A 27,369-nucleotide genomic window follows, 5' to 3' on the forward strand; every position below is an offset into this window, starting at 1 on the left:
GTTATAGCTTTTTCTGTCAATTCTATTGGGATTTAAAACTTGTAAAAGGTAGAAACTTCTGCTAGCTTACATTATGTAGAGAGTGTGTGATAACTATAATCATAGCAGTCAAATAAACACCAATTATTTGAAGCCAATAAAGTATTTATTAACTTCAAAGCAATTAGTGCTTCTTGGGTTCATTTAGCCACAGAATGGGAAGGTGCCACCCAAGATCATTTGTCAGTAACAAATTTGGGAGACAACTCAGGATGTTTCATTTACATCTTTCAAAATAGTTTCGCAAAGGCTGGATGAATTGTTGCGAGACAAGAGTAGACAAAAGAACAGGCCTGCGTTTGAGAGCCCGTAAAGACTCTATGATTCCAAGATGGCTCACAGAGGCATTTCCTGCTATCAGATGCCTTTATCCATTGTTACAGTCTCTGCAGACCTGTCGGCTTTCTGAAAGTGATTGCGGCGATAATTACTATCCATACTGAGCACCTACTGGGCACCATTCATCCTACATGCATCTTTTCTACTTGGTTGAGCAATTCTGCAAGGCCTCATTCTCCTTCTTCATATAATAAAACTAAGGCTTAGAAAGATTATTTAGTAGTAGTTGAGAATTCAACCCAAAGTTGCTTGGGTTCCCCACCTGGGATCTCGCCAGGACATCAGGCTCCTCCTCCACTCAATGAGTCAAATGATGACCAGAGGCACACACCTTACACATTTTTCTCCTTGGGTCACCATTGGCAATGCTGCACTGAGATTTAATCTTCAAGTTCTCCCAGACTGGAGGCAGGAACTGACAGACCTCCTAGACATGTACCGTTCTGCATTACTTGTGCTAGCTCTAAATTAATCCCTCCAAACAGTAAGAAAAATAATTAGATTACAATTGCAAGTCTTTTGGCATGAATCTTTATGATTCACTGATGATTACAAGCTAATACATAGCCAGCCTACCCAGGTCTTTATTTCCATCTGAGCAATAAAAGTAGTTTCTGGTTTCCCTTCAGTTAACATTTCTCTTTAAAGAACAGCACTTCATTAATGAAGATACATGGGATGAAATGCTGTCTCTGCTGTACTCAATCTGATTTCACCAAACAAATGAAAATGAAAAGTAATACTGCCTCTTTTAATGTCATTAGAAAACCTGATATCTCATAATTATCTTTAGGCTGTTGTGTAGCTGAGGCAAGAGTCCCTGTTTTTTTGCATCACTTGTGATCCACCCGAGTACTTTTTTCCTGTGGCAACACAACAGATTCCACTGGGCCCCCTTGTCACTGGTCTCTATCTAGAGTAGCCTCTCTGGTGTCTATTTCTGTGTGTTCCAAAATCCCCAGTCATCTGATTCCATGACTGAGGGGCTCTTTCTGCAGATGGTTCGCTGGTCTTCGCTAAGCTAGGGGCCAGCTGAGAGCCAAGGTGTTTGTATTCCCTTGCCTCATCTACAAAACCAAAGACGAAAAGAAACCTGGATGCGTACATAGTCCGGAAGAGTCTTGGAGGTTCCCTGACAGGGCTCGAGCCAGTTCTGGACCAACTGACCCAAGGAGTCATGCCCAGGGCACGAAGTGGGTGTGGACATCACAACCTCAGGTGGAGCTAGGATGTGAGAAGCCAGACATCAGGCAGACCCAGGCCATCCTGACACTGCTGCACCCTAGCTATGTGGCTTTGAACTTGTCTCATTTCCAACAGGGGCATCAGTTTCATTGGTTAACAGGGATCACAATCTCTGTGCCGGTCCCCTCACAAGGTAACTTCAAGGGACTTGAAGGAACAAGAGAGAATGTTTTCCTGTCCAAATGATGTGTAAACTATAAGAAGCTATAAACTAACATGAGATTATTCTTCCCATATACTGGCCAAAGGGGTGGAAAAAGCATCAAGCCTCAACATGTCCTGGCCTATAGGAGACATGAGAAAGTGTCCTAGGAATCATCCGGAAAACCTTTCACCTCACTCCACATCCACATCTCTCAGCCAAAGGGGAAAAAGAGCAGAAGTGGAGGCCCTGGTGGGGGCTAGGGTCATGCAAGGTTGGGGTCATCCAGGGCACTTGCCATTTCCACACAATGGAACAGAACTAGTGGGGGGCTAGTGGGAGCATTCTGTGCCCCTGAGACAGCATGGACTGCTGTGGCCTGTGTGAAGTCCGCTGTCACAGTGTTCCTTTCCCCACCCTAGAAACTGCTTAACCTCAGATGGCCAGGGCCAAATAGGAGCTGTACCCTGCCTGTGAGTCACCCTGTCCCAAAGGCTCTGTCCTCCATCCCCATTCAGCACAGGCATCCGCATGTTCAGATTTCCATTGCATTGGTCCGAAACCACTATGTGCATGACAAACAAAGCAAGGAATCTGAGGCCTCTAGCCATTGGAACCAGAGAAATGTCTGTCATATCACTCATCACTTACCTGCAGCTGATGGGGGCTTCAAGAGCACAGTGCCCCAGGTTCCACTAATACAGTGCTGATACTGCAACCACTGCTGGCTGACTTCAGACAGGGACTCAGCATGAGGGGTGTTTCTGCCACCTACAAACGCCTCTGAGTCATGGGTTTCCTTGTCATCAGAAACTGTGAATACTGGACAAGTGGTTGTGCTAAGAGGAGCATTTAAGAACTCCTTCATAAGCCATGTTGATGCTGTACATTCCCAACACTGAGTTATTTCACACTGAGTTATGTCTGCCTATTGCAGTACATTGATAATTTAAATAATATCTGCTTCTGAAGAGAGAAAAGAAAAACATGTGAAGGTTATAACAGCCCTTATAACCTATTTATCAGGGTGGTACAGTTATAAATAATACTTCCCCAATTAATTGATAACCTTAGTCATTATATAAACACAAAGAGCTAACATCTTCTAATTTGCATGTCTTATAGCACTTTATCGTCTGTAATGACTGATGTCATTGAAATAAATCTATTAATGTCAACTCCGAAAAACAAAGATATATGATTTTGCTTTTCCTTGGGTTTGTTAGTAAGATGAAGGTGGAAATGCGTGTTTTCATTCTACTCCAGGTATTGTATCCACTTGGAGTGGGGCGGGGTTCTCTTTCTGGAAGTGCATCAAGAAGTCAAATTTTTTGACTGGCCAAGCACTTGGAGGATCAGCTCCAAACACCATTATGAGGAGGACCTACAACAAAAGGAAAGGAGTGGTGGTCACAGCGTGTTCACCCTTACACCCAACCATGAGTGTCATTCCCTTGTTATTGACATGTAACGGGAGCTTTCTCCCTCTCTTGTTTGCTATTGTTGCTGCTACTGCTGGTATTGGGAAATGTGACTTGGGCCAATATCAGCCTCAGGATAGCAAATATGTAGTCGACTCCACTGGGAACCAAGAGCTTGGCACTCTCCCCCTAAATCTGCCCTCAGCTCTGCATGTCCTTTTTCTCTATGGTCTCCTGGTCTGTTCTGCTATCAAGTGAGAGGGACGGATGAGACACTCCAAGTCCCACTTAGAAAACTACCATGTGGAATTATAGGAGTTTGGATTTGCTTCTGAGGGTGAATCTTACGGGACCAAGGGTACCACACGGTTTAAGATTGGGTATAGCCTGGTGCTACTTAATCTGCTGAGGATTTTTGAGATTAAGAACGAGGGTCACTTTTGAATTCTTGGGGTTTCACAGTAAGTCATAGGCCTGCTCAGCGGTCCCTCTGCTTCTTCAGGTTTGGAAAGAAGGAGCTGAGGGCATCTACCAGGCTCTTCATTTCTCCCTTCTGCATAGCAGGAAGAGCTCTGGTGTCGGCAGACCTGGATTTGCTCACTAGCTCCTCCGATTACTAGCTGTGTGGTCTTCGGCAAGCTACTACACCTACCTGAGCCTCGGCATCTGGGCAGCTGGATCCAGCGCCACACCCTCTGAGGAGGCTTCCTTGCCCAACCCCAACACCCAACTCATACACTCCCTCCCTCCAGTTGAGTCCAGCTGGCTTCCAGGACTGTCCTCATCTCTCTGGAGAATTGCTGTAAAGACCGAAGTAATTTATGCTAAGTACTCAACCCTGGCACAGAGTAGTTGCTCAATAAACAGGCACTCTTATTCCTATTATCACTTATTAGTGGTTTACTTTGTCAGTCATCGAATCCACCAATCTTACCTAATTCAAAAAACACACACTGTTACATTTATTTGTATTCATTTGTGCATCAAATATTTAACCAATACCTTCCAGATGCCAGGCACAGTTTTAGGAACTAGAGCCAAAGCAGAAAAAAAAAGAGTCCAGAGCTCTGCCCTCATGAAGTGTAAATGACGTAAGGCTGTAAGGACAAAATAATGCTTCAAGATGATGCATGTTATGGCGAAAAATCAGGGAAGAGAACTAGAGAGGGTTGGGGTGGAGTTGCAATTTTAAACAGAGTATTCAGGGAAGGCCTCACTGAGAACTGGCATCTGGGCAAAGAAATAAAGGAAGTGAGGCCATGAGCCCTACAGAAGTTTGGGGGAAGAGAACTTCAGGAAGAAGAATATCACATGTAATGGCCATGGGGCAGGCATGTACCTATGTACCTGGTGTGCCTTGAAAGAATAAAGAAGATAGCTCAGTTGCAGCAGAGGAAGGGTGAGAATGTTAGCAGAGGAGGTCTGTGTGTTCACTGGGAATCGTTGTACAGGAGATGGTGGGCCAGTGGAAAGACGGTCTATGACTCTGAGTTGGGAGCCACTGGAAGATTTTGAGCAGAGGAGAGACCTGATCTGATTTCTGTCATAATAGGGTCACACTGTGGTTATTGAGAAATGACTGTGTGGGACAGGGGCAGAAGCATAGAGAACAGTAAGGAGGTTGTTGCCATAATTCAGGTGAGAATGGTGATGGCTTGGACTATGGTTGTAGGGGTGGTGAGGGTGGTTGGTGGATGGATTTGAGACATATTTTGAAGGGAATGCAGATAACATTTGCTGATGGGTTCACTGAATGCAAATAGGAAAAAAAATACAGAAGTCAAGAATGATTCCAAGAATTTTAACCTGAGCACTTGAAAAAAAATGCTATTGCTATTAACTGCATAATTCATTGTAATTATTATCAATTGCCTGATAACAATGAGATCATATGGAAATATCGGAATAATCTTTTCCAATAGATGCACCAGGAGAATGTTAGTCATTTACTAATATTGAAGGGGAAATGTGCATAATACAAAAGAACATTTCTCTTAAGCCAGGGGCTCTGAGTTTGGACATTCATCAGAATCACCTATGAAGCTTATTAAGAAATTCAGAAGGGGCGCCTGGGTGGCTCAGTGGGTCAAAGCCTCTGCCTTCGGCTCAGGTCATGATCCCAGGGTCCTGGGATCGAGCCCACATCAGGCTCTCTGCTCAGTGGGGAGCCTGCTTCCCCCCACCCTCTCTGCCTCCCTCTCTGCCTACTTGTGATCTCTCTGTCACATAAATAAATAAATAATCTTTAAAAATGAAAAAAAAAAAGAAATCCAGATAAGTGGGCCACCTGGGTGTCTCAGTCGTTAAGTGCCTGCCTTCAGCTCAGGTCGTGATCCCAGGGTCCTGGGATGGAGCTCCACATCAGGCTCCCTGCTCGGCGGGAAGCCTGCTTCTCCCTCTTCTACTCCCCCTGCTTGTGTTCCCCTCTTTGTCTGTGTCTCTTTCTGTCAAATAAATAAAATATTTTAAAAAGAAAAAAGAAAAAAAGTAATTCAGATAAGTGATCACACCCTGAGACCTATGACCCTGAGACTCTCTGTTTTAAGCATATGTGTATGAGCACCCACGCCATGTTGTCACTGTTAGGTTTTTACACCACTGAAGGCATTAATGCCTAGTTTGTGGCCTATCCCTAACCAGCTCTTACAATAAAATAGCTGATTGTTTTCAATAAAATGATCTCTTTCTCTGGGCTGCCTGTACTCATCAGCTCCTGTCCACCACCAGAGCAAATTGGCCACAGCCCATCTTATCAAAGGAGGAAGGGTTAGAAGGTTGATTGACTCACTTACGTGACCTTTAGTTCACTGAACATACTACCGATTGACCTCAGTTCCTCTTCTCACAATGGAGAGAGATGGATTCATAAATCCCCAGGGTCCTTATAGCTTCATGATTCTATGATACTATGATTCTTCTCTGTCATTATGAAACTGTTAATAGACAAAAGCCTTTAGAATAGTGTTATTTACTAAACCAGAAACCTGATTGACAGTGATGGATATTTTATTTAAATTATATATGGGGTGGGGCACCTGGGTGGCTCAGTGGGTTAAGCCTCTGCCTTCGTCTTGGGTCATGATCTCAGGGTCCTGGGATCAAACCCTGCACCAGGCTCTCTACTTGGTGGGGAGCCTGCTTCCTCCTCTCCCTCTGCCTGCCTCTGCCTACTTGTGATCTCTCTCTCCCTGTCAGATAAATACTTTAAAAAAATAAAAAAATAAATTACATATGGGGATTAACCCCCAATCCCTGCAGGATAGCATAGTTACATAGCATACAATCAACCAAAGAAAGTCCCTGCCTGTCAGACATTAACTATGACTAATGTAGTTTGACGGTGCTCCACAGAAGACACATTGGAATCTTACCTTTCCAAGAAAAGGTAAGAGGTCACAGCCTTTGGAACAAGATCTTTAAGCAAGTTGCTTTACTGCCTAAGCCTCCATTTTCTCACCTGTAAAATAGTATCAAATGGGTTTACCTGGCACAGGACCTGGCATACTGTAGGGGCCTAGTAAATAATCATCATCATCATCACCATTGATATTAACTGAACAATAATTTGTAAGCATTATGCATTTTCAATTGTCATTACAGAAGGCTGCAAATAATTTTGTGGAAGCATATGTTTAAAGATTTTAGTGCTTGTTCTCCAATAGATCTTTCTGAAAATACACATATGGACGAACGATTGGCAAAAATAGAGCAGAACTTTTCAAAATGTGTGCCGGCAAAACAAACAGGAAAACAACCAAAAGGCGGGATTGTTGCTTCCCAGCCATTCATTGGCTGTTAGACCTCGGACAAGTCACATACTAAGAAGTCGATAACCTTAGGGGCACCTGGCTGGTGCAGTTGGTTGAGTGTCAGTCAAACTTGGTTTCCACTCAAGTCGTGATCTCAGGATCATGAGATCAAGCCCCAACTTGGGCTCCACGCTCAGCGCCCAGTCTACCTGAGAGTCTCTTTCCCTGCCCCTCCCCCCAACTCACACTCCCTCCCTCTCACTCTCTTTCTCTCAAATAAATAAATAAATAAAATCTTCTTTTAAAAAAGCACTCAATAACACTAAATATTATTAGTATTACCATGACTACATGCAATGTGAGTAGTAGTGGTGCTTAAAAAAAAGATTTTGGTAGAAGAGTGTTGAACAAAAGAAGATGGATATGTTCCACCTCCTAATAACTTCTATAGATTTTACACCCAGGCATCAAAGTCAGAGGAGAGAAGAACTGCTTTTGAAATTAGATTTATATGAAAATTTCTCTTTATAAGCTGCAGATTGTTGATAGGCTAATGATAAGCTGAATTTTTCTGTCATTTGAAACCATATATTTATGGTGAAATATATCTTCAGTTTCTGGTGAAGACACAGCCCCCGTCAACCATGTGATCTTTAGTGTCAGGTGAACTCACCTCCCCCTAGAGGCTGAAAAGGAGATGAGAACCTTGTGCAAGCACAGAACGCCAGCTCTGCCACTGCCAAGTAATCATGAAGCTTGCCTGCAATTTGACTATTTCACAATAATTGCCATGTTTTCAATAAGAATGATAAAAAGGCAGATACAAAGGCAAATATCAAGGCCTCTGGCTGACAAAAGCAGATTTCAGAGAGAAATGAGAAAATAGCAACTGACTTCAGCAATAAAGAGAGTATATTTTATATTCCAGGTTTTTGTTTTGTTTTGTTTTGTAAAATCATGACTTTCTAGTAAATGACATCCCAGAAGATATTTATCAAAGAGGGAAAGCTGTGGAAAGGAGCATCTCACATTCGCTTTAATATTTCGCCTTTTCTTTTGGCATTTTCTTGCCTAGAGATCTAATTCCATTAAATATGTACATTTTTTTTGGCTGCAAGTCTTCTTCATGTATCTCTCAGATAAATCTTAAAAGTACATAAGGTCTATAGGGCAGCGTTTTTAAGTGCAAATGAGACACACAGTAGAATATTGTCTATGAGGGTTGCCAAATTATTTATATTCCTACAGAGATTTACCTTGAACTTCCTATGATAAAGATAAGAGTAAAGGTAAGATTCCAATGTGCCTTCTGTGGAGCACCATGAAACTACATTAATTATAGTTAATGTCTGATGGTCAGGGACTTTATTTGGCTGATCACTATTTTGATTGGCTTTATTAAGCATTGTCATGATCCTAACTTTGCCTGAGGGACAAGGGACATGGACAAGATGTGTGACAAAGTGTCAAGTTAACAGTGCTTTGGTTAACATTCCATTGTGTTTTGCATATGGGTGTAGGTTAACTATTCTGTTTCACCTTTAGACTTTGCTAGAACCTTGCTTGGAGTGAAAGTACTTGCTAAATTGGAAGAATTATATTCCAGATTCTATGAACACTGTGGAGGGAATTAGAATGTCTTGGAGTAGAACTTTCAAGCCTAAAATCTTTTTAAAATTTACTTATTTTTATTTCTTATTTTTTTTAAATTTTAACTCCAGTATTACTAACATATAGTGTTAGGTTAGTTTCAGGGGCATGATATTGTGATTCAACACTTCCATACATCACCCGATTTTCATCACCAGTGCCCTCCTTAATCTCCATCACCTGTCTCACCTGTCCCTCACTCCCTCCCCTCTGGTAAACATCAGTTTGTCTCTTCAGTCCATCATCCCCCCAAAAATCCCTTATAGTTAATGCCTTACTAGTAGATGCCCCAGAAATCCCAACCTCTGGAAATCATCAACCTATTCTCCATTACAGGAGTTTTATCTGTCAGAGTGTCATATAAATGATACAGTATGTACCCTTTTGAGTCTGAGTTCTTTCATCCATGTTGTTGTATGTATCTGTAGTTTGTTCCTTGTTTTCTGCTGAGTAATATTCCAGGTGGGGTGTACCACCATTTATCTTGTTGAAGGAGATTTGGGTGATTTCCAATTTGGGGCCATTCTGAAGAGAAATGCTCTCAAAAAAGAAAGAATCTGTGTCTGGTTAGTCTCTTTTTCTCCTTTGCTCATTTGTTTTGCTTCTTAAATTCCACATATGAGTGAAATCATATGGTATTTGTCTTTCCCTGGCTGATTTACTTCACTTAGCATTATATTCTCTAGCTCCATCCATGTCGTTGCAAATGGTAAGATTTCATTCCTTTTTATGGCTGAGTAACATTCCATGTGTATATGCCACACCATCTTTATCCATTCATCAATCTATGGACACGTGGACTGCTTCCATATCTTGGTTATGGTAAGTAACGCTGCTATAAACATAGGGGCACATGTATCCCTATGAATTAGTGTTCTTGTATTCTTTAGGTAAATACCCAGTGGTGTGATTGCTGGATTGTAAGGTTGTTCTCTTTTTAACTTTTTGAGGAAACTCCATACTTTTTTCCATAGTGGCTGTGCCAGCAAGCTTAAAATCATGCAGCCATAATTTCTTCTCTTTATTTTTCATTCCCTACATCTTCAACTATTTCCTACATTCATAGGAAAGCAAGCTCTCACCATAAGGATTCAGAAACATAGGCTTTAGAAGGTCATCTTTATGGGTAGTCATTGTGGTTGGGTCAGGGTGCTGCAGTTGGAGGGACCCAGAGTTGGAGTAGTCTAGATTTGTTTTCTGCTCTTTAACAAATCTCCTGCTTCATTACTCTCTGTTTTCTGGGTGTTATCTTTATAGTGGGTAAGACCTCAGTAAAACAAGAGAAAATGCAAAGTCATTGAATAATTAAAGTTAGTCATAGCATCAAGAAACTCCTACAGGGCGAGAGTATTCAGGTTGGCACGTGACATTACTCGGAAGCTCCGGACGGCAGTGCAGATTCCAGCCTCCTCAGGCAAGCCAGTAGAATCATGGCAGCCGACAGGAGAGGAGATCACAGTGAAGAGTAGCTTTTCCTTTGCATTCTGAAAGCAAGTCTCTGTGATCATAAGCTTCTCTGCTTTCAGGTGACCTATATGAAGGCAACAAGACAGAAAGACCCTCTATGTTCTCACCACACACACGCGTGCGCGCGCGTGCATGCATGCACATGCACACAAAAATTGTAATTACACAAGGTATAGAGGGGTTAACTAGCCCTGTTGTGGTAATTGTTTCATGATATATAAGTGTATCAAATTATCACATGGTACATCTTAAACTCACACAATGTGCTATGTCAGTTATATCTCGATAAAGCTAGGGAACATAATAAAGACAGTGACATTAGACAATAAGAAGAAAATTGTGAGAGCCCAAAGCAAAAGAAAGGGAATGAAGGGGAAAAAATCTAGTCCTAAATGCAAATAAACCATGTCCCCAGTCCACCTTCGCCAGTTGGTTCATCGGAGACATCTATCCACGGGAAGAGCTCATTCTTCTTTTCTTTGGATCATTGGATAATTGCCATAGCTTGACTCAAATAATTTTTCTATCACTGAAGACAAGGATGCGTTGAAGTTACTACATGGTGGAAGAGATGGTGGGAATAAGGGGAGAGCACAAAATCTGTTGCTTTTGCAAAATTGTCATCGAAAGGATAGCCAGAACATAAATGATACTGTTTTGGCTTCAAAAGGGTAAGCAGGTGTCTTCGAAGTCCCAAATGAGCTGTGTACAAGCTTGTACAAACAAGCGCAGAATCAGGCCTGTTTGTTATTCACACAAACAGAGTTTAAACCATCTGAATTCCACAGTTCCCAGAATTCAGATGGTGCACAATGGTCCATAATGAGCAGCACCTGTGCTTACCTCAATTACCAGACAGTTCTGAACAACGGCAGAAAGGGCTTACTAGAATTTTTTTCAATAATAGATTTAGTTATGTCTTTCATAATTGGATTCAAAAGCTCAAAATTTCATTTTGCAACTTGTTCATAAAATTTGTATGAAAAAGTCTGGCATTTATTCAAAAGAAATAGTCTATGAAGGAAAAATTGCAAAACAGCCAACCACTGGTAACTAAGCAGCCAAATTATAGTCCAAGCACTTGGCAAATACACCATCTTTTTATTATTTCAGTAATTGAATTTCTGTTAAAGCGTGGAGCATAATTTAACATGAGGAATTTATTTATAATACAATAGTGTTTCAGTAATAAATGCATTATTATTGTCACTTTTAATGGAGTCTTATGTATTCCCTCTGAGACTGTGTGGCAGACTTTGAGACAGTCCCTACACCAGTGTTGTTTGTAGACAATTGAATTAATTGGAGACAGGGTCATTAACTCGACCTGAATACCTCTGATTGCTTCTGTAAATAAGGTTAGAGAGCAAATGGCTAATCTTCATCGTCATTATAGATTCCTCTTACATTTTCACACTGCCTTGTACATTAAGATCATTTTGCTAAGCAGCTTTTCAAGACTCTCCTCATATTTACAGTATTGTCTTGCATGGCACATAACCATAATTGTTTCAGACTTATATTACATTCTCCATATCTTTATAAAACATGAAACTAGAAATGAATCTATTTTGAATCACAACTCATAAAAACCATCAGACCAATAAATGAATAAACCACAGTGTATAAGCCATCGTATTAAAGGAAAGTAAAATCACAGAGCAAAAGTTGCTTTGGTCTCCTCTTGCAGTTCCGTGTACAATTTGGAAACACAATTAACACAGGATGGGATCCTGAAGAGGCAGTCTCTAAAGAAAGAGCACAGCAAGGGAAGCTTTGATTAAAATCTCTCTATGTTCCAGTTGAAGCGGTGCCCTTTCTTACCCTTCTATGGCAACATTAGTAACATGCAAATTATAGGAAGTTGGGTTCTTTTTCCCTGTTCATTCCAAAATGGAGTTAACTAAGACCTATTTGAAATATAACTATTAAAAACTTTTCAATATTTGACTTGTTTTTTACATAGATTAGAGGCATATAAGATATGTGGGGGGGGGCTGGGCGGGGAATTCTCCCCTTCCAATGACTCAAATGATTCAAAAAGACATATACTGGAAACATTTCTAAAAATGGACTTTTTCAAATTATTTTAAAATACAATTCAGAAATAAAAGACCATTAAAAATGGACAATATTATGTTGAATAATGAAGCTATTACAAGACACCAGAATGAGGCAGAGGAAGAGGAAAAAGGAAAGAAAAGAAAATCTGTGTTTAATTATTTTTCTTGACAAGATAAAAAAAATTACTAAAAATATCAGAGATCATTGGTACTAGATCTGTACTACTACTAGGTCATCTGTACTACTAGAAAAGTGGGTTAATTCTATATATGCCATACCAACACCTGGAATTTATCATTATCCAACCACCAAGTGGAAGCCTACCAGGTTTTTCCAGCTTTATTGAGGCAGGATTGACAAATAAGAATTGTATTTATTTCAGACGTACACTGTGTCATTTTCACAGACATATACATTGTGGGATGATTACCACAATCAAGCTAACTAACACATCTGACACCTCACAGGATCACCTTCTCTGTTTGCCGTGAAAATACTTGGTATCTACTCTCTTAGCAAATTTCAAGTACACAATATATTATTATGAACTATGCTCACTGGGGTGTAGGTTAGATCCCCACAACTTATTTATCTTACAACTGAAAATTTGTACCCTTTGACCAACATGTCCCTTTTCTTCCCAAACCCCCAGCCCCTGGTAAGCACCATTCTACTCTCTGTTATTGCGTTGGACTTTTTTTTTTTATTTATTTATTTTAGATTCCACATTCAAGTGAGACCATGCAGTATTTTTCTTTGTGTCTGCCTTATTTCACTTAGCATAATGTCCTCCAAGTTCACCCACATTGTCTCAAACAGCAGTATTTCTTTCTTTCTTAAGGCTGAATAATTCTCCATTGTAAATACATAGACTGCATTTTCTTTATCCATTAATCTGTTGGCAAACTAAGTTGTTTCCCTGTACTGGAAGACTGTCAGTGTTCACGAGTTTCATGACTAACTGAAAGAGTTCACATTTCCCTTGGCTACTTAATAAATCTTGTCCAACAGATAGAAAAATAACCACATTTCAGTTATTTGGACTTTTTTTTGGTCTTTATATATTATTTATAAAACTAACACATGATAAGACTTAATAGTTAATCCTCATACATGTGAGTGTACATTTGTGTCTCCTTTTAATACCTGACTTGAACCCACGTAGAGTTAATGCCAACCTTGGCCAGCAACAATATGTTCTCTACTAAATGTTGAATGCCCAGTATGTACTACAGAAGTCAGCATTTCTGTCCTAAATCATGACATTATTTTTAAAATTAATATTATGTACCTCACTTGAAGGATGATACTGCTTCCAATATTGCTGTCCTTCTTAGCCAATCATCTTAACTGATGCCAAAACTACTTTACATCTCTTAGTATTAGCCATCTTGGATTTTAGCTAGTAGATGTATACATACATATACTGTCACTCATGAGGCAGGCACACACACTCACACACATACACACACTTAAACATGGGCACAAACACACATCATTCAAACACCTTGAATTTGGGCATAGTTGTCTGCAATATATATTGAAACATAATTATTATCAGAGGGAACATTTTAATATAAAACCCTTCTGGAAAACACTTCTCCCAACAGTTTTCTTGTTTTTGTTTTTGTTTTTATTTTTGTTTTTTGTTTTGTTTTGCCCACATTTCCAACTAGCAAAGTAATATACCCTGATCTTGTCATGATGAAGTTAGAGCACTGAAGACTCTTGGAAACTGCAATGAAATTGGAGATACCATTGATACCATCAAGCAAGAAAACATAGTCACATCTCACTAAAAGTGCATGTATCATGTGCTTTGCTAGTGAACATATCTTTCTTGTTCTGTGTATTTAATGCCCCTAAGTTGTGAACACTTTGTTTCACTGTAACTCCCTAAGATGGACCTTTGTTTAAGGACCTTAGCTGGGGGAGGGGCCTATATAATTGTGACTTGCTATGTATGTAATGCTCAGGACATGCACGTTCCCAAGTTTTTCAGCTGACCACAAATGTAATTTGCCTAGCCTCACAAGGCATTTTTAATAATCTGTTTTTAAAGTATTTTTTATTCTGAATTCTACCTTCTTTGTAATTGCTAAATTTCCTAAATTCTCTGCATGATAAATTTCTCCACATGACAGATTCCTCTTTACGGCAAAATCAATGACCTTATTACTACCAGCCTGTTTGTCATTATCACAGATCATGCCAGTTCTTGGAGAAATGCCTGAGTTTATTTCCATTTCTTTCTAGGTCATCTTTTAGGTGTCTCTGTGTTCATCCATGATATAGGATTGCCATTCTTGTTGCTATTGATCTAGATTCAAGCATAAGCCCTGCTATTCCATATACAGGGGTCAATATTGATGAAGGCTACATGTGCTCAGCTACCTTATTCCTGGTGGCTACAGCCAGACTTTTGTCTAAACCAAGCTGGACATGAGATGAGCCTAGTGTGGCCCCCTCTTCTTCTCTCATTTACACTTGACCTCTTTTAATTTAGTATTGATGAGAAGGGAGGCTGTTAGCTGGAAGGCAAGATTTTGGGGCAGAGAGCAATACAGGATTAAGAAGATCCAGTGTTTTCTTTGGTGTCACTCAAAATAACAGGCACAGGGAAACTCTGTTTAAGATAGCTGGGCTTTTTTACTTAGAGGGCTTCTGTATAGAAGCTTTCCGGTGTCAGCTTTAAATATGACATTGATAGTCTTAGGCAAAAAATGGGAGTGAATTCTTGTAGAAACTGTCTTTTTTTTCCTGCCTGTTTATTAATGGTCTTTGTGATTTATAGTAAATGCTGGGGAGGATTTTCAGGCCCATTTATCATGGGAAGAGAACACCTTCTTGTTCTTAATGTGAGTGTGTCGTAATTAGCAAGGCATGTGGGGTAGGAGATTTAGTTCTATCTTTTGTGAAAGTCCTTCAACCTCATATTAATCCCAAATTGATTGAATATTTTTTCTTCCATGAGGAAATTAATTATGCCACTAGAAAAACCATCAAGTAGAAAGGGAGTTAATATCAAGCATAATGTAGACAGGGCTGGTTAATGTATCAAAATGATATGACAAGAGTAGCTCACATTTCACATGATTTGGAATAATGGAATCATCATTTTAATTAAAAATAAGAAGGTCAGGGGCGCCTGGGTGGGTTAAAGCCTCTGCCTTCAGCTCAGGTCATGATCCCAAGGTCCTGGGATCGAGTCCCACATTGGGCCCTCTGCTCAGCAGGGAGCCTGCTCCCCCCCCCTCTGTCTGCCTCTCTGCCTACTTGTGATCTCTGTCTGTCAAATAAATAAAATCTTAAAAAAATAATAAGAAGGTCTGTGTGTATGTGTAGCACGCAGTTTCCGTAAGAGCCACCATTTATTTCTCATGTTCATGCATGTGCGTGCACTCTGCAACCCATCAACAACTGTTACTGTAAATACCAATTACATTAAAATGACCATCCCGAGAAGCTGTGTTTTTGCCATGGAACTGAAGCTGAAGAAAGAGGCAGGTGATGATGGACTAGTATCTAACCAACTGGTTGAAAGATTGACATTTTGGAGTGAAGTATTGTTCTTTACCAGGTGACCTCGTCTGAGTGGATTCTCTACACCTCATGAGGCCAGTTGGAATATTTTTTTCATAATAAGAAAATCACATACAAGTTATTATGCTGGGCAACTTAGGGCACACAAAAAATGACTGTAAACTCTGGCACCTGCCATCAAAAAATGGACAATTTAACTGCATAGGCAAAAGGTAAGCCTGATGAAAGAATTTGAGAATTATTAAGTAATACATAGTGATGCAGGTAGTGCAAAGAAATCAGAACAGAGAGGTATCAAGGAGAATTAAAGTCATTGGAAAGGACCTTATGTTATTTGAATTTGAGCTTAAAAGATAATGATTTAAGCAAGCAGAAGTGGGGGGAAGTGTCGTTCTAGACAGAATAAACAGGCTAAGCAAAGGCTTGGAGACAATGCAGGAAAAGGAAGGAGACAAAAGTCACAGATGTGCTGGAAAGAGAGGAGAATCAATACTGGCACTAAGGTAAGGTGTCGATGGAGATAGATCTCGGGCAAATCCCGTAGAGAAGAGCACATCTGCCCACGAGGGAGTCATTGTGAATTCTGAAACCTAGAGATCTCATGTTGTACATGGTCATTGGGACCAAGTACAAAAGAAGTCAAAGCTTTTAGTCCAACAGGGAGCAAGGTCAAGGAGAGTAAGGGAAGAACACCTGACTTGCAATGGAAAGTGGGGAGGACAGAGGTGGGTGGTCACAAATGAAAGCAGTCTCAGTAGATCAAAGAGTTAAAAAGTCTGATTACTGGGCCTATGGAAGTTTCTAGTGGTGAGGAAGCAGAACCAGCATGCATTGACTGCATCTGTAAGAAGTATCTGTGATGGAAGAAGTTCAGTGACTGTTTCCTGATTTGGAACCTGCAGCCTAGTCCCACCAAGCAGGGCTGTCTGAGCGTCTTCTATTCTTCATGGTATGTGTTACGTTACTGCCTCTCCCTCATGGTAGGGTGACACACTGCAGTGCTGTGAGTTGTAATTTTTGTCATTCACCTGAGTCTTTTAATGCTGATGTTTGTAATATATCTCAGGCACTATTATGAAGACACATTTAGTAAGGAAATTCTATGCATTTTATATTAGAAATTATAGATGTGACTTTGAATGCCATTCATTGAATGCCCTGCCATCTCACACAGAAATTTTTTTAAGCTATTACTTTTATAATTTAAAAAAACTTTATTTTAAAAGCATACATATCAATATTCATAAATCTATGGGGATATTACTGGAAGAAGCATAAGAAACATTAATCGTGAAAAATGTTGGGAAACGGGGTGATGGACTATAGAGGATCCGAAGGTCTACTTTTCCCTGTGTCCCTTTCAGTATCTTTTGAATTCAGTATCATGTTTATCACCTATTTAAAAACAAATACAAGTTTTGAAAAGATAGAATGATGTGAAAGATAAAGGACATGTAAATTTCCCCTACATACTCCTCAAAATCTATTCGTATACATGGAAGAGCTATCCGCTGTGAGCTGTAAGTCTCCTCTGGACCCGGTGAAATCTGTCATTTGAATCAAATGCCACACAGTCTTGCTGGTATAGAGTGCTGATGGCCTTCAGTGTTTTCAACATCACATTCTTGCAGACTTTCTCATTCAGCCACTTGAAGAAAGCATTCTGAATTAATTCTGTGTCCCCGTTGCCTTTCAGTATGGTGACAAGGGTGAGTTTTGTAGCGGATCCCCGATTGCTTTCATTTCCTAGAGCCAACTTGGTGTTGCCAAAAGAGTCACAGTAGCCTGGTGAAATCCCCTCTCAGACCCCAGCTGCATGACTTTGGCTTAGAGGTTCTGGAGCTTCATGGGTAAGGATATCTGTTGTATCCTTACCTATGAAGGTGGTAAGGATATCTGCCCTGTTTTTATGGCAACCAAATGAAATCATGGGAGTAAAAATGCCAGCACATTATCAAGTGCTCTGCAGTGCAAAAAGTATTTTGGTCTCATTGCTTCAATGATGACAGTATCCTCTTGGGACCATAGAGACATAGACAGTAGGCATTGGAGGTACCCAGGGACCCTTTTCCAGAGATCTATAGAGAAGACTCATTTAGGGCTTTACTCTAGGGTGTCAGGTGCACAAAGCATTTGAGTGTGTGTGTGTGTGTGTGTGTGTGTGTGTGTGTGGTTGATAAAGCCTTCAGCTATTGAAACTTATTCTCTAAATCAAGTGTCTGTGATACATCAGGTAACAAATCACACCTGAAGGGGACCAGACAATACTGATAAGAAGACTGGCATTTGATGCCTCTTTGAGAGGCATCAAAGAAGAAATGTAGTCTAGGGAGCGGTTGGAAGAGGGATGCCCACTTGCCAAATCACGAGGCAGCTCTAAGCATGATGGGCAACAGAAAGAAGCTATCACGCAAGGAAAAAGGCAGAGGCTTCTGCTGAGCCCCTCTGAGCCTATCTCCAGCCTGCTTAGTACTGTCTTAGCATCTTCAGCCTTTCTGTTGTGCAGACTCTTGTGCCCCCCTCCAGACCAGTTCTGTGCATACAGTGATTGTCTTCTGGGTTTAAAACACCCAGTAAAAGTACATAGTGTGCTCCACATTGGATTTGTGACTGATGGAATTCTTTGTTGGACCTTGTTTTGAGATTTTCTGGCATTTGTGTTCGTATGAATACTAATCATTCATGCTTTGCTTTGGTAGAGAGCAGGGCTCATGGGAGTTGGCATTCACGGTCACTTGCCTGCCTTCATTCTCTCCCTTGCTCCCATTTTTGTCAATGCACTTGAAAGGCAAAAGGGACAAAAATACCTTGCTGGCTATGATTTTTTGCCACCTGTCTAGCTGTTTGATGGAAGCAGCTCTGACTGATAGCAGAAAAGTCTGTGTGGCTTTTAATTATTTCCAGAAGAATTTAAATGCAGATTTGTTCTCCCAAATGCAACGTGTGGTGTTCTCAAGATGTCACTGGCCCATTAGTCAGCGCTGACTAGCTTTACCAGGTGCATGTCAGCACCTCCACGGTACTGTCTCGCCCCAGAGGGTACTAGGTGGAAGCCAGGTACCTGTGGTTGGGTTTGGTTTTATGTTGTTGTTGTTTTGTTTTGTTCTGTTTTTCTTTTCATTTCTTTGAAACTGCACATTGAACTTTGTCCCCTAGTATCCTTAAAACAATTTTTCACCTTGACATTGTTTGGTACTAAGTCTCAGTACTCTGGAAATAGTAAGAGTGTCCCAACTGCAGCCATTCCTACAGTGGGTCCCACCCTTGCCTCAGCCAGGCTAGTGGCGAGTTGTCTTTGAGCTTTGCAGGGAGCCGTGGGCCTCATTCAAAGGTTAGCCTTTTGCCAACCACTGGTAGAGGCAGGTAGCCTCAGTAACGTTCTAAGCTTCTCAGAAGGAATCTGATACAACCTCTTCAGCCACAACTGCTCAGCTGACTTAAAATATCATAAGGTGGTCCTATTTGCCTATTGCTAAAGGAGGGCAGAATAATTATAGAAACATAAAATCCACAGTTGATCTCAAAAGTGTGTTTTTTACCTCAGTTTCAAAATCCCCAACTTAGGTTTTGCCCCAGAAGCTTATGTCTGAATAGCCCATGTAGGTTTTAGCCTCACTGCTCTCTGTATGGCCCACCAACCAGGAATATCATCCTCCCTGGGCAGTGGGTTAGAAACGCAGAACTTGGGCTCCATCCAGGCCTAATGAATTCAACCCTGCGTGTTAATGAGTCACCCGCTGAGTTGTGTATATACTAATGTTTGAGAAGTCTCACCTAAATGTGTTCACTACGTCCTCTTACAGCCTATGTGATATAGTAGACCCATTTCACAAATGAGGAATCAGAAACTCTATGTTAAGTGCTTAAGTATACAAGGTAACACTCAAGAGATCTTCTGACTTCCAATCCCGTGTTCTTCCCACTAGATTAAAACTACCTATTTTTTTTATTTGACAGACAGAGATCACAAGCAGGCAGAAAGGCAGGCAGAGAGAGAGGAGGAAGCAGGCTCCCTGCTGAGCAGAGAGCCCCATGCAAGGCTCGATCGCAGGACCCTAGGATCATGACCTGAGCCAAAGGCAGAGGCTTTAACCCACTGAGCCACCCAGGTGCCCGTAAAACTACCTCTTTAAAACCAGTAGGAGAAGGAGCTCTCCTCTATTAACTAGATGGGTTGCTGCCTGATTCATGAATCTTATAAACCCATTAGATCTTTTTATTTTATTTTTCTTTTTTTTATTATTTTTTTTTTTTTTAAAGATTTTATTTATTTATTTGGCAGAGAGAGATCACAAGTTGGTAGAGAGGCAGGCAGAGAGAGAGAGAGAGAGGGAAGCAGGCTCCCTGCTGAGCAGAGAGCCCGATGCGGGACTCGATCCCAGGACCCCGAGATCATGACCTGAGCCGAAGGCAGCGGCTTAACCCACTGAGCCACCCAGGCGCCCCTCTTTTTTTTATTATTTTTTAAAAATTATTTATTTTTTTTCAGCAAAACAGTGTTCATTGTTTTTGCACCACACCTAGTGCACCATGCAATACGTGCCCTCCCTATTACCCACCACCTTGTTCCCCCAACCTCCCACCCCCCGCCCCTTCAAGAGCCTTAGGTTGTTTTTCAGAGTCCATAGTCTTTCATGGTTCACCTCCCCTTCCAATTTCCCTCAACTCCCTTCTCCTCTCCATCTCCCCATGTCCTCCTCCCCTTCCAATTTCCCTCAACTCCCTTCTCCTCTCCATCTCCCCATGTCCTCCATGTTCTTTGTTATGCTCCACAAATAAGTGAAACCAGATGATACTTGACTCTCTCTGCTTGACTTATTTCACTCAGCATAATCTCTTCCAGTCCCATCCATGTTGCTACAAAAGTTGGGTATTCATCTTTTCTGATAGAGGCATAATACTCCATAGTGTATATGGACCACATCTTCCTTATCCATTCATCTGTTGAAGGGCATCTTTAAACCCATTAGATCTTTAAATTTTTTTTTCTTTTTTTTTTATTTGTTTATTTACAGCATAACAGTGTTCATTGTTTTGGCATCACACCCAGTGCTCCATGCAGTACGTGCCCTCCCTATTACCCACCACCTGGTTCCTCAACCTCCCACCCCCCGCCCCGCCCCTTCAAAACCCTCTGTTGTTTTTCAGAGTCCATAGTCTCTCATGGTTCATCTCCCCTTCCAGTTTCCCTCAACTCCCTCTCCTCTCCATCTCCCCATGTCCTCCATGTTATTTGTTATGCTCCACAAATAAGTGAGACCATATGATACTTGACTCTCTCTACTTGACTTATTTCGCTCAGCATAATCTCTTCCAGTCCCGTCCATGTTGCTACAAAAGTTGGGTATTCATCCTTTCTGATGGAGGCATAATACTCCATTGTGTATCTTTAAAATTTAAAAAAAAAGCAATAGAGGAAACATAGCTATTTAGATGTGTGAAATAGAGTAAAAACGGAGACAGGCCACAGGCAGGAAAAGAAGACAAGGGCCTGGGGCTGGTCAGGACCCAAAAGTCCCCTGGGTAGCTCAGTCATTAAATGTCTGACTCTTGGTTTCAGCTCAAGTCAAGAGTTCAGGGTAGTGAGATCAAGTCCTGTGTCTGGCTCATGCTGGGCATGGAGCCTATTTGAGATTCTCTCTCTCTCTCCCTTGCCCCTACCCCTCCCACTCTCTCTCTCTCTTTCTAAAATAAGATAAAATAAAATAAAATAAAAATAAATCATTGAAAAGGGGAAAAAAGGCAGATACCCAGTGTGCACATGTTGAACAAAGATTATCTCCAGTGTGGCCCAAATTACAGCTGAAAGTGATTCACTTATCAACATTCATCAACAGAATTACTGCATTAACACCAAAGACACTTGATCCTGAGTTGCTGGTGATACTATTGAGATACGAAGCACTTTACTTTCAAACTGTGCTTGGGGGCCACCCAGGGAGGAGGATGCTGCTGGCAACACACTCTCCTTACTTTTTGCCCAATCCCTATTTCTCTGCCTTTATCTGCTTTACATATAATGCTTCTGCATATGCTTTCTACTGGATAAGGTGGCTAAAGGGATTTCCTGGAGGTGGGTAGGATGGAGGTCAGAACTACTGACTCAGACCAAAAGTGGATTCCTCCTACCCTCTGGCTGGGATAGGTTCAGGGTTCAGAGTATCTGCCTCTAGTGGCCTAGCACGGTGAAGGCAGATTGTTCTAATTCTAGAACCCAGAGTTCAGAAAGGAGAATGAGGAAGAGGGGTAAGATCAGCAATAAAAGTTGATTCCTTTTTCCCAGGGCCATCCGTTTACAACTTAATGATAACTTCAAATATGGAAGCATTTCAAATTATCTTGGAGACAGACGTTTCATTCCTATAAAACTGGAAAAAGTTCATGTTGATGAAATTCATATGAGTCTCAACAACCATCTCCTGCTACATGTCGTTGGCATATCCCAGTCATGTGCCAAATATGTTGCCAAGATCAATAAGTAAGGCCTTGCTTGTCAGACGCTTCCCATGCACATTTCCCACTACAAAATTGTCAACCGTTCTGGATCCTTTGGTTTTTGATGCCCACACAGCTTGATTGAGCAGAATGGCCAATTCATCATTCCTGTTTATCTCCTGAGAAAGGAATTTACAGTTAAATTAGGATTAGAATCAGCACTGATGCAGATGTTTGCCTTTCTGGAGGCTGTTAATCTGAATTAGTGAAAAGTCTGATTTATAAAATAGCCCTACAGAAATGCAGCCTTAATCCTCTGAGGCTCACACAAGAGCTCTGTGACTGATAAAGTGTTGCCAAGAGCAGAACACTGCAGAACTGCCTTAAGGAGCAGACTGGATTGTGCAGACATGTCCCCAAATGCTTCCTCTGGGGTCTTAAAATGTCCCCCTCACAATCCTTTATACAGTGTGCTTTCATAAGGATCAGAATCTTTGAGCTGGAAAATATTTTAAAGATCATCCAAACCCACTTGGGACCCACTATAGGAATATATCTACCATATTCTCTGTTGCTGGCTACCTGGTCAACTAAAGGCATTGGCTCACTGGCCTACAAAGGGTTGGCTTCCTTCTGGGGCCATTCCTACACATTTTTTGTGAGAGAGGGCACAAGAGGGAGGGGTAGGAGAGAGGGAGACAGAGAATCTTACGCAGTCCCCATGCCCAGCGCAGAGACCATGTGGGGCTTGATCTCACCACTCTGAGATCATGACCTGAGCTGAAGTCAAGAGTCAGATGCCTAACTAAGTAAGCCACCCAGGCACCCCAGCTGTTGATCTTTAAGTCTTTCCTGATGCTGAGGTGAGATCTTTCCAACTGTATCTCTAGCTAATTGGCCCAGTTTCACCTTGGGAGGCCCTCAGAACAAGCCACCCCCTTTCACACAGGACAGACTTTCTGGGTTTTTGAAGACCGTCACCATCTGAACTTCTTCCTCCCTGCTCCAGAATCTTCTCCAGGCAAAGTCATTCCAGTTCCTTCATTCAGCTTTCCAACTTTCTATCTTCTGGTATCACAAATTGAACCTCTTTATTGCAGAAGAGGCCCAGTCAGTGTAAGCATAGAGAGACTGTCATGTCTAGACACTAAGGTGCCTGGACTACCTCTTAAAACCTACCTTTCTCCCTGGTATGCTCAAGCCTTCCACAGCAGGGCCAACCCTGCCTGGACAAGGCATTGGAAATCCCTCCCAAACTTCTCTCCCATTGACCTGATCTTTGATCCCCTTCCCTAGCCCTGGATTTCCCCTGGTAAGATCTTTGACTTACTAAGCCAGCTCCTTTGCCCTCGGTCTGGCCCCTGACTATGAGGACCTACTAATTGGGGTTGGGGTTAAAATGAGGTTTCACTACTCACTGAAGATGGCTTACGCTGAGGAACACAATACTGGAATCGGATCCCTGAAAAGGTTGAGCCACTGACTTCGAAGTTGGTACAAATGTGGGTCCTTTGAAAAGTTTTATTGCATCAGGGTGAAGTCATAGAGTACCACTGTAATATTTACAGACTGTGGATAGATGGTTTAGTATGTTGAATGCTAATGATTTTTAATATAACACATTATCTTTGTTGTCACCACTAGCATTCTTTTAAAGAAACAGATGACTAAAATATAAGAGGAAATGGTGCATGGGCAATAATTCTAATATAGTTTGGTGAATGAAGAATGTGTTAAATGCACATTACTCTTTCACCTCCTAGGCAGAACCAAGTATTGCATGATCTAGCTTCTCTCGTAGCCACTTTAATATATATGCAGAAAATAAATTGGCGATGTATGAAAATAAGTGTAGCAGAAGGGGCGATTTAACTAGCTGAACAGCTAACGGGTCTCAGTGAAAATCTGTGAGTAAAATACTCTGATGATTTGCCCACTTGAAAGTTCCACCGTGGCTTCTAGGCAAGAATGTGGTCCTTGGCCAGTCATTCGCATATTGATGTTTACACTGCTGGGTGCAAGGTGGGCCCAGAGAAAGTGAGGATGAAACAGGCTCAAATATGTGGCTTACATTCCTCCACAGGCTGGGTGTAGCCAGAATCTCCGGCAAGCCTGGGAAGAGCAGATGGATAATAGAGGCAGAGGGAGGTACTGGGGAGAACAATTTTGCTTCCATTTTAAACAACTCTTATTACCTCCCTGTTTCCAACTGCCCAGAGAAAGCAATTCTTTCTCATTAAGATGCTCAAGTCCTTCACCCCCTGCTGTAATCCTCTTTGTACCCTCTCTGAATTCAAGTCCACCTTCCCTCTCATCCCCAAGCATCCATGTTCATCGGGGTGGGTATGAAAACCTGGTGAGCCTCTTCCGATTCTTTCTACACTATTCTCTCTCAAGGGGACATTGTCCATACTGACTCACCGTGGGGTCCTTCCTGAGAACACAATAGATAAAGTTGTAAGAAGTCTTAGGGAAGATAATCACAGGTCTCATTCTATTAAGTCTCAGTGAAGGTCACTCTGAGGTTTAAAAGAGTCTTTATTTCATATCCATATCTATCTATATTTACTTGTACATATAGTTATAGTCCGTTTTTCGTACATGGTTTCTGCCCACATCCACGATCCCTTAATCACAATTCTGAAATTTAAAAAGTCCTGAGAGCTGTCATCTTCCTGAACTTTGAGACAAACTCATTTCATGACAGAACCTGACCTCTTACTGTTAATGTTATTGTAGTAATATTTTTAGTGACTTTTATTAAGGGACACTGCATCAAAAATTAATGATGTATTTTATGGTGACGAACCTAACACAATAAAAAAAAAGGGGATCCTTCCCAGACCCCACTTGAGTTATTTTATATATATATATATATATATATATATATATATATATATATATATATATAAAACATGATATATTCACATTGTTAAAATTAAAAAATCTGAACATCAGAATTTTTTCCCCTTCAGAAGGCTTTGGATAAGGAACACCTGTGTACAAACACACACATACGCAAGTTTCCGTCTATGTCTGTGAAGCTGGTGGAGCTGATGACTAACTTTATGTGTTTCACCTCAGTGCATTCATTTTTAGCGAAATAATCTCTGGGATTGTTTTGCTTCTTACAGCAATGGCTCAAAAATAATACAGTAAATGGAAACTCTATCCAGAAATATTCCAAAGTCAATCTAGACTTGAGTTTGGTAATATTGGGATAAGCGGAGTCTTAAGAAAAACCAGACATGAAGGCACAGATATGGAAGAAAACTAGAAAACCACTTGATTGTATCTCAGCCCAGCAGCCCCTTGGCTCAGGGCTGTGGCTGCTCGGTGCTGGACCTGAAACACTACTTGGGAGGAACTGAGGCCAAGTTAGCATAATGTCTGGATTGGTCTCATTAAATCTGTTCCCTCCGTCTTTATTTAGTAACCAGAGACAAAAACAATTGATTAGATTTAGAGGGTACTTTGCATAAATATGGAGTCTTTACTGCCATAAAGGAGAGACCGGCAAAAGAAGAAGGGAAGGAGAGTGCTCGGTTGGAGGACCCTGCCCCCCCCCCAGCTGTTGGGGACACACAGGCGCACAGGTGCGTGTGAGTGCATTTACCCAGGGGATACAGTCCCCTATTTCCTCTGCTTCCCGTAATCTCTTGGTGTATTTGGCAGAGAAATGTACTTTCAGATAGCATTTACTTAGCAGATAGAATTTTAAAATGAGCTTTGCTTTATGAAAGAAAATACCTAACTGGGAGATTAAAAAGGCAGTCTTTAGGGAGGTAAGGCACATGGAGTGAAAAGGCTCTCTGCATTGGACAGGTGGGGGCAGGCAAGGAATAGTGCTCTGTGCCTCCTGAATCTTGGGCAGAGGGGTCCTTGGGGTCCCTCTCACTCCAGTTTGAAAGTGGGACCACAGTACGAGGTGCCGCTGGGATAAGGACTGCACTCTCCTGACTGAGCTGAAGGGGGGAGAGAGCCTAGCTGGGAGCTGGGAGCATGAACAGCAGTAAGCCCAGCAGATGGGGGTGCAGCCACTGACACAGCAGCAATACTCGCCAGCAATGAACTTACTTCCAAGGAGGAGATTAGGCTGCTGAGATGGGGGTAGGTGCAAAGAGAGTCCTCCCCACCCCCTGAGGCTGGAACCACACTTCTCATAGTGAGCCTGAGGACGGGGTGAGGATATCATCCACCATGGCAAGAGACGGTGCAGGCTGATTTGTTATGGGCACAGGGAGCAAACGATTAGTAAGGAAGACTATTGATTATCAATGAAGGCAGAGTGGCAAATGGTGTCAATTTCCAAATACTTTGCTTGGTCAGCTTTACAGATTTGAAATCAATCATTAAACTTGCTTGGTGCCTTATGAGTGTATCTCCTTCTAAGAGTTTTATAAAGAGTTGATAAAAATTAAGGTGGAGGAGGCCAAGAAATGTGACTCTGGCCACCTCAATGCTAGGTGCTGGGCACCAGCAGTGAAAATGTTTTTCGCAATCCCTGCCCTTGGAGTTCCCATCTCACTTCTCCAACTAGTGGGAGGCAGAGGCCAGCCTCTCTCCCTGTGGACCTTAGTTTCCCCCGATTAAAATGGGGGTCGAATTCACCCCTCCTTTGTGAGAGGACTATACCGTGTGTATAGCTGAGTCCACAGCCCTGTGACAAACCTCTGGGTTTCTGAACAAGATGGCCATAGGAAATGAAAACTTATCTCAACCCCAAAAGCATGGGATCGTTAAGAATCTATGGCTATGTGTCAGTCTGTAGCATCTGTCTCTGGGTCCAGAAGGCATGCACCCTTGTCTTAAAGAGTTCATGTGGAATGCGGGAGGCTAGGCTTTTCTGAGAGGGAAGGTAGTGTCGTGGAACCCAAGGAACTTGGCCACATTCAGGCCCTGTTCTAATGAAACGTTTGACCTTCAACCACTCACCAGGCCTCCTGAGCCTCATATTTCCCATCTATAGAATAGGACGGTGTACTCCAGTCGGCCTGCATCTGACAGATCATAGGCCCTGATGTTGCGCAAGGGCAGGCCCTTGGCCTGATGATGGGAGACAAAGTGAGGGAATGAATGATGTCATTTTTCTTTCAGCCCACTCTTGGCCACACCTCAGCCGCCACCCGCAGTGCCAGCCAGTGGGGGATCCGGCAGCTCCAGTGACTCTGAGAGCAGCTCTGAGTCAGACTCAGACTCTGAGAGCAGCACCACTGACAGTGAATCCAATGAGGCCCCTCGTGCAGCCACTCCAGAGGTGAGGGATGTGGGGGCT

General features: G+C 41.8%; 1 protein-coding gene across 1 annotated transcript in view; it reads left to right on the top strand.

The window, feature by feature from the left end:
• AFF2 (AF4/FMR2 family member 2) overlaps positions 1-27,369 on the top strand; it is a 492,304-nt gene that overhangs the window by 429,888 nt on the left and 35,047 nt on the right. The window contains exon 9 of the mRNA XM_045994381.1: positions 27,192-27,351. Coding sequence (XP_045850337.1) covers positions 27,192-27,351 — 160 coding nt within the window. The remainder of the gene's footprint in view (positions 1-27,191; positions 27,352-27,369) is intronic.

The sequence above is a fragment of the Meles meles genome, chromosome X, assembly GCF_922984935.1.
Source record: "Meles meles chromosome X, mMelMel3.1 paternal haplotype, whole genome shotgun sequence".
In the NCBI taxonomy this organism is placed as follows: Eukaryota; Metazoa; Chordata; class Mammalia; order Carnivora; family Mustelidae; genus Meles; species Meles meles.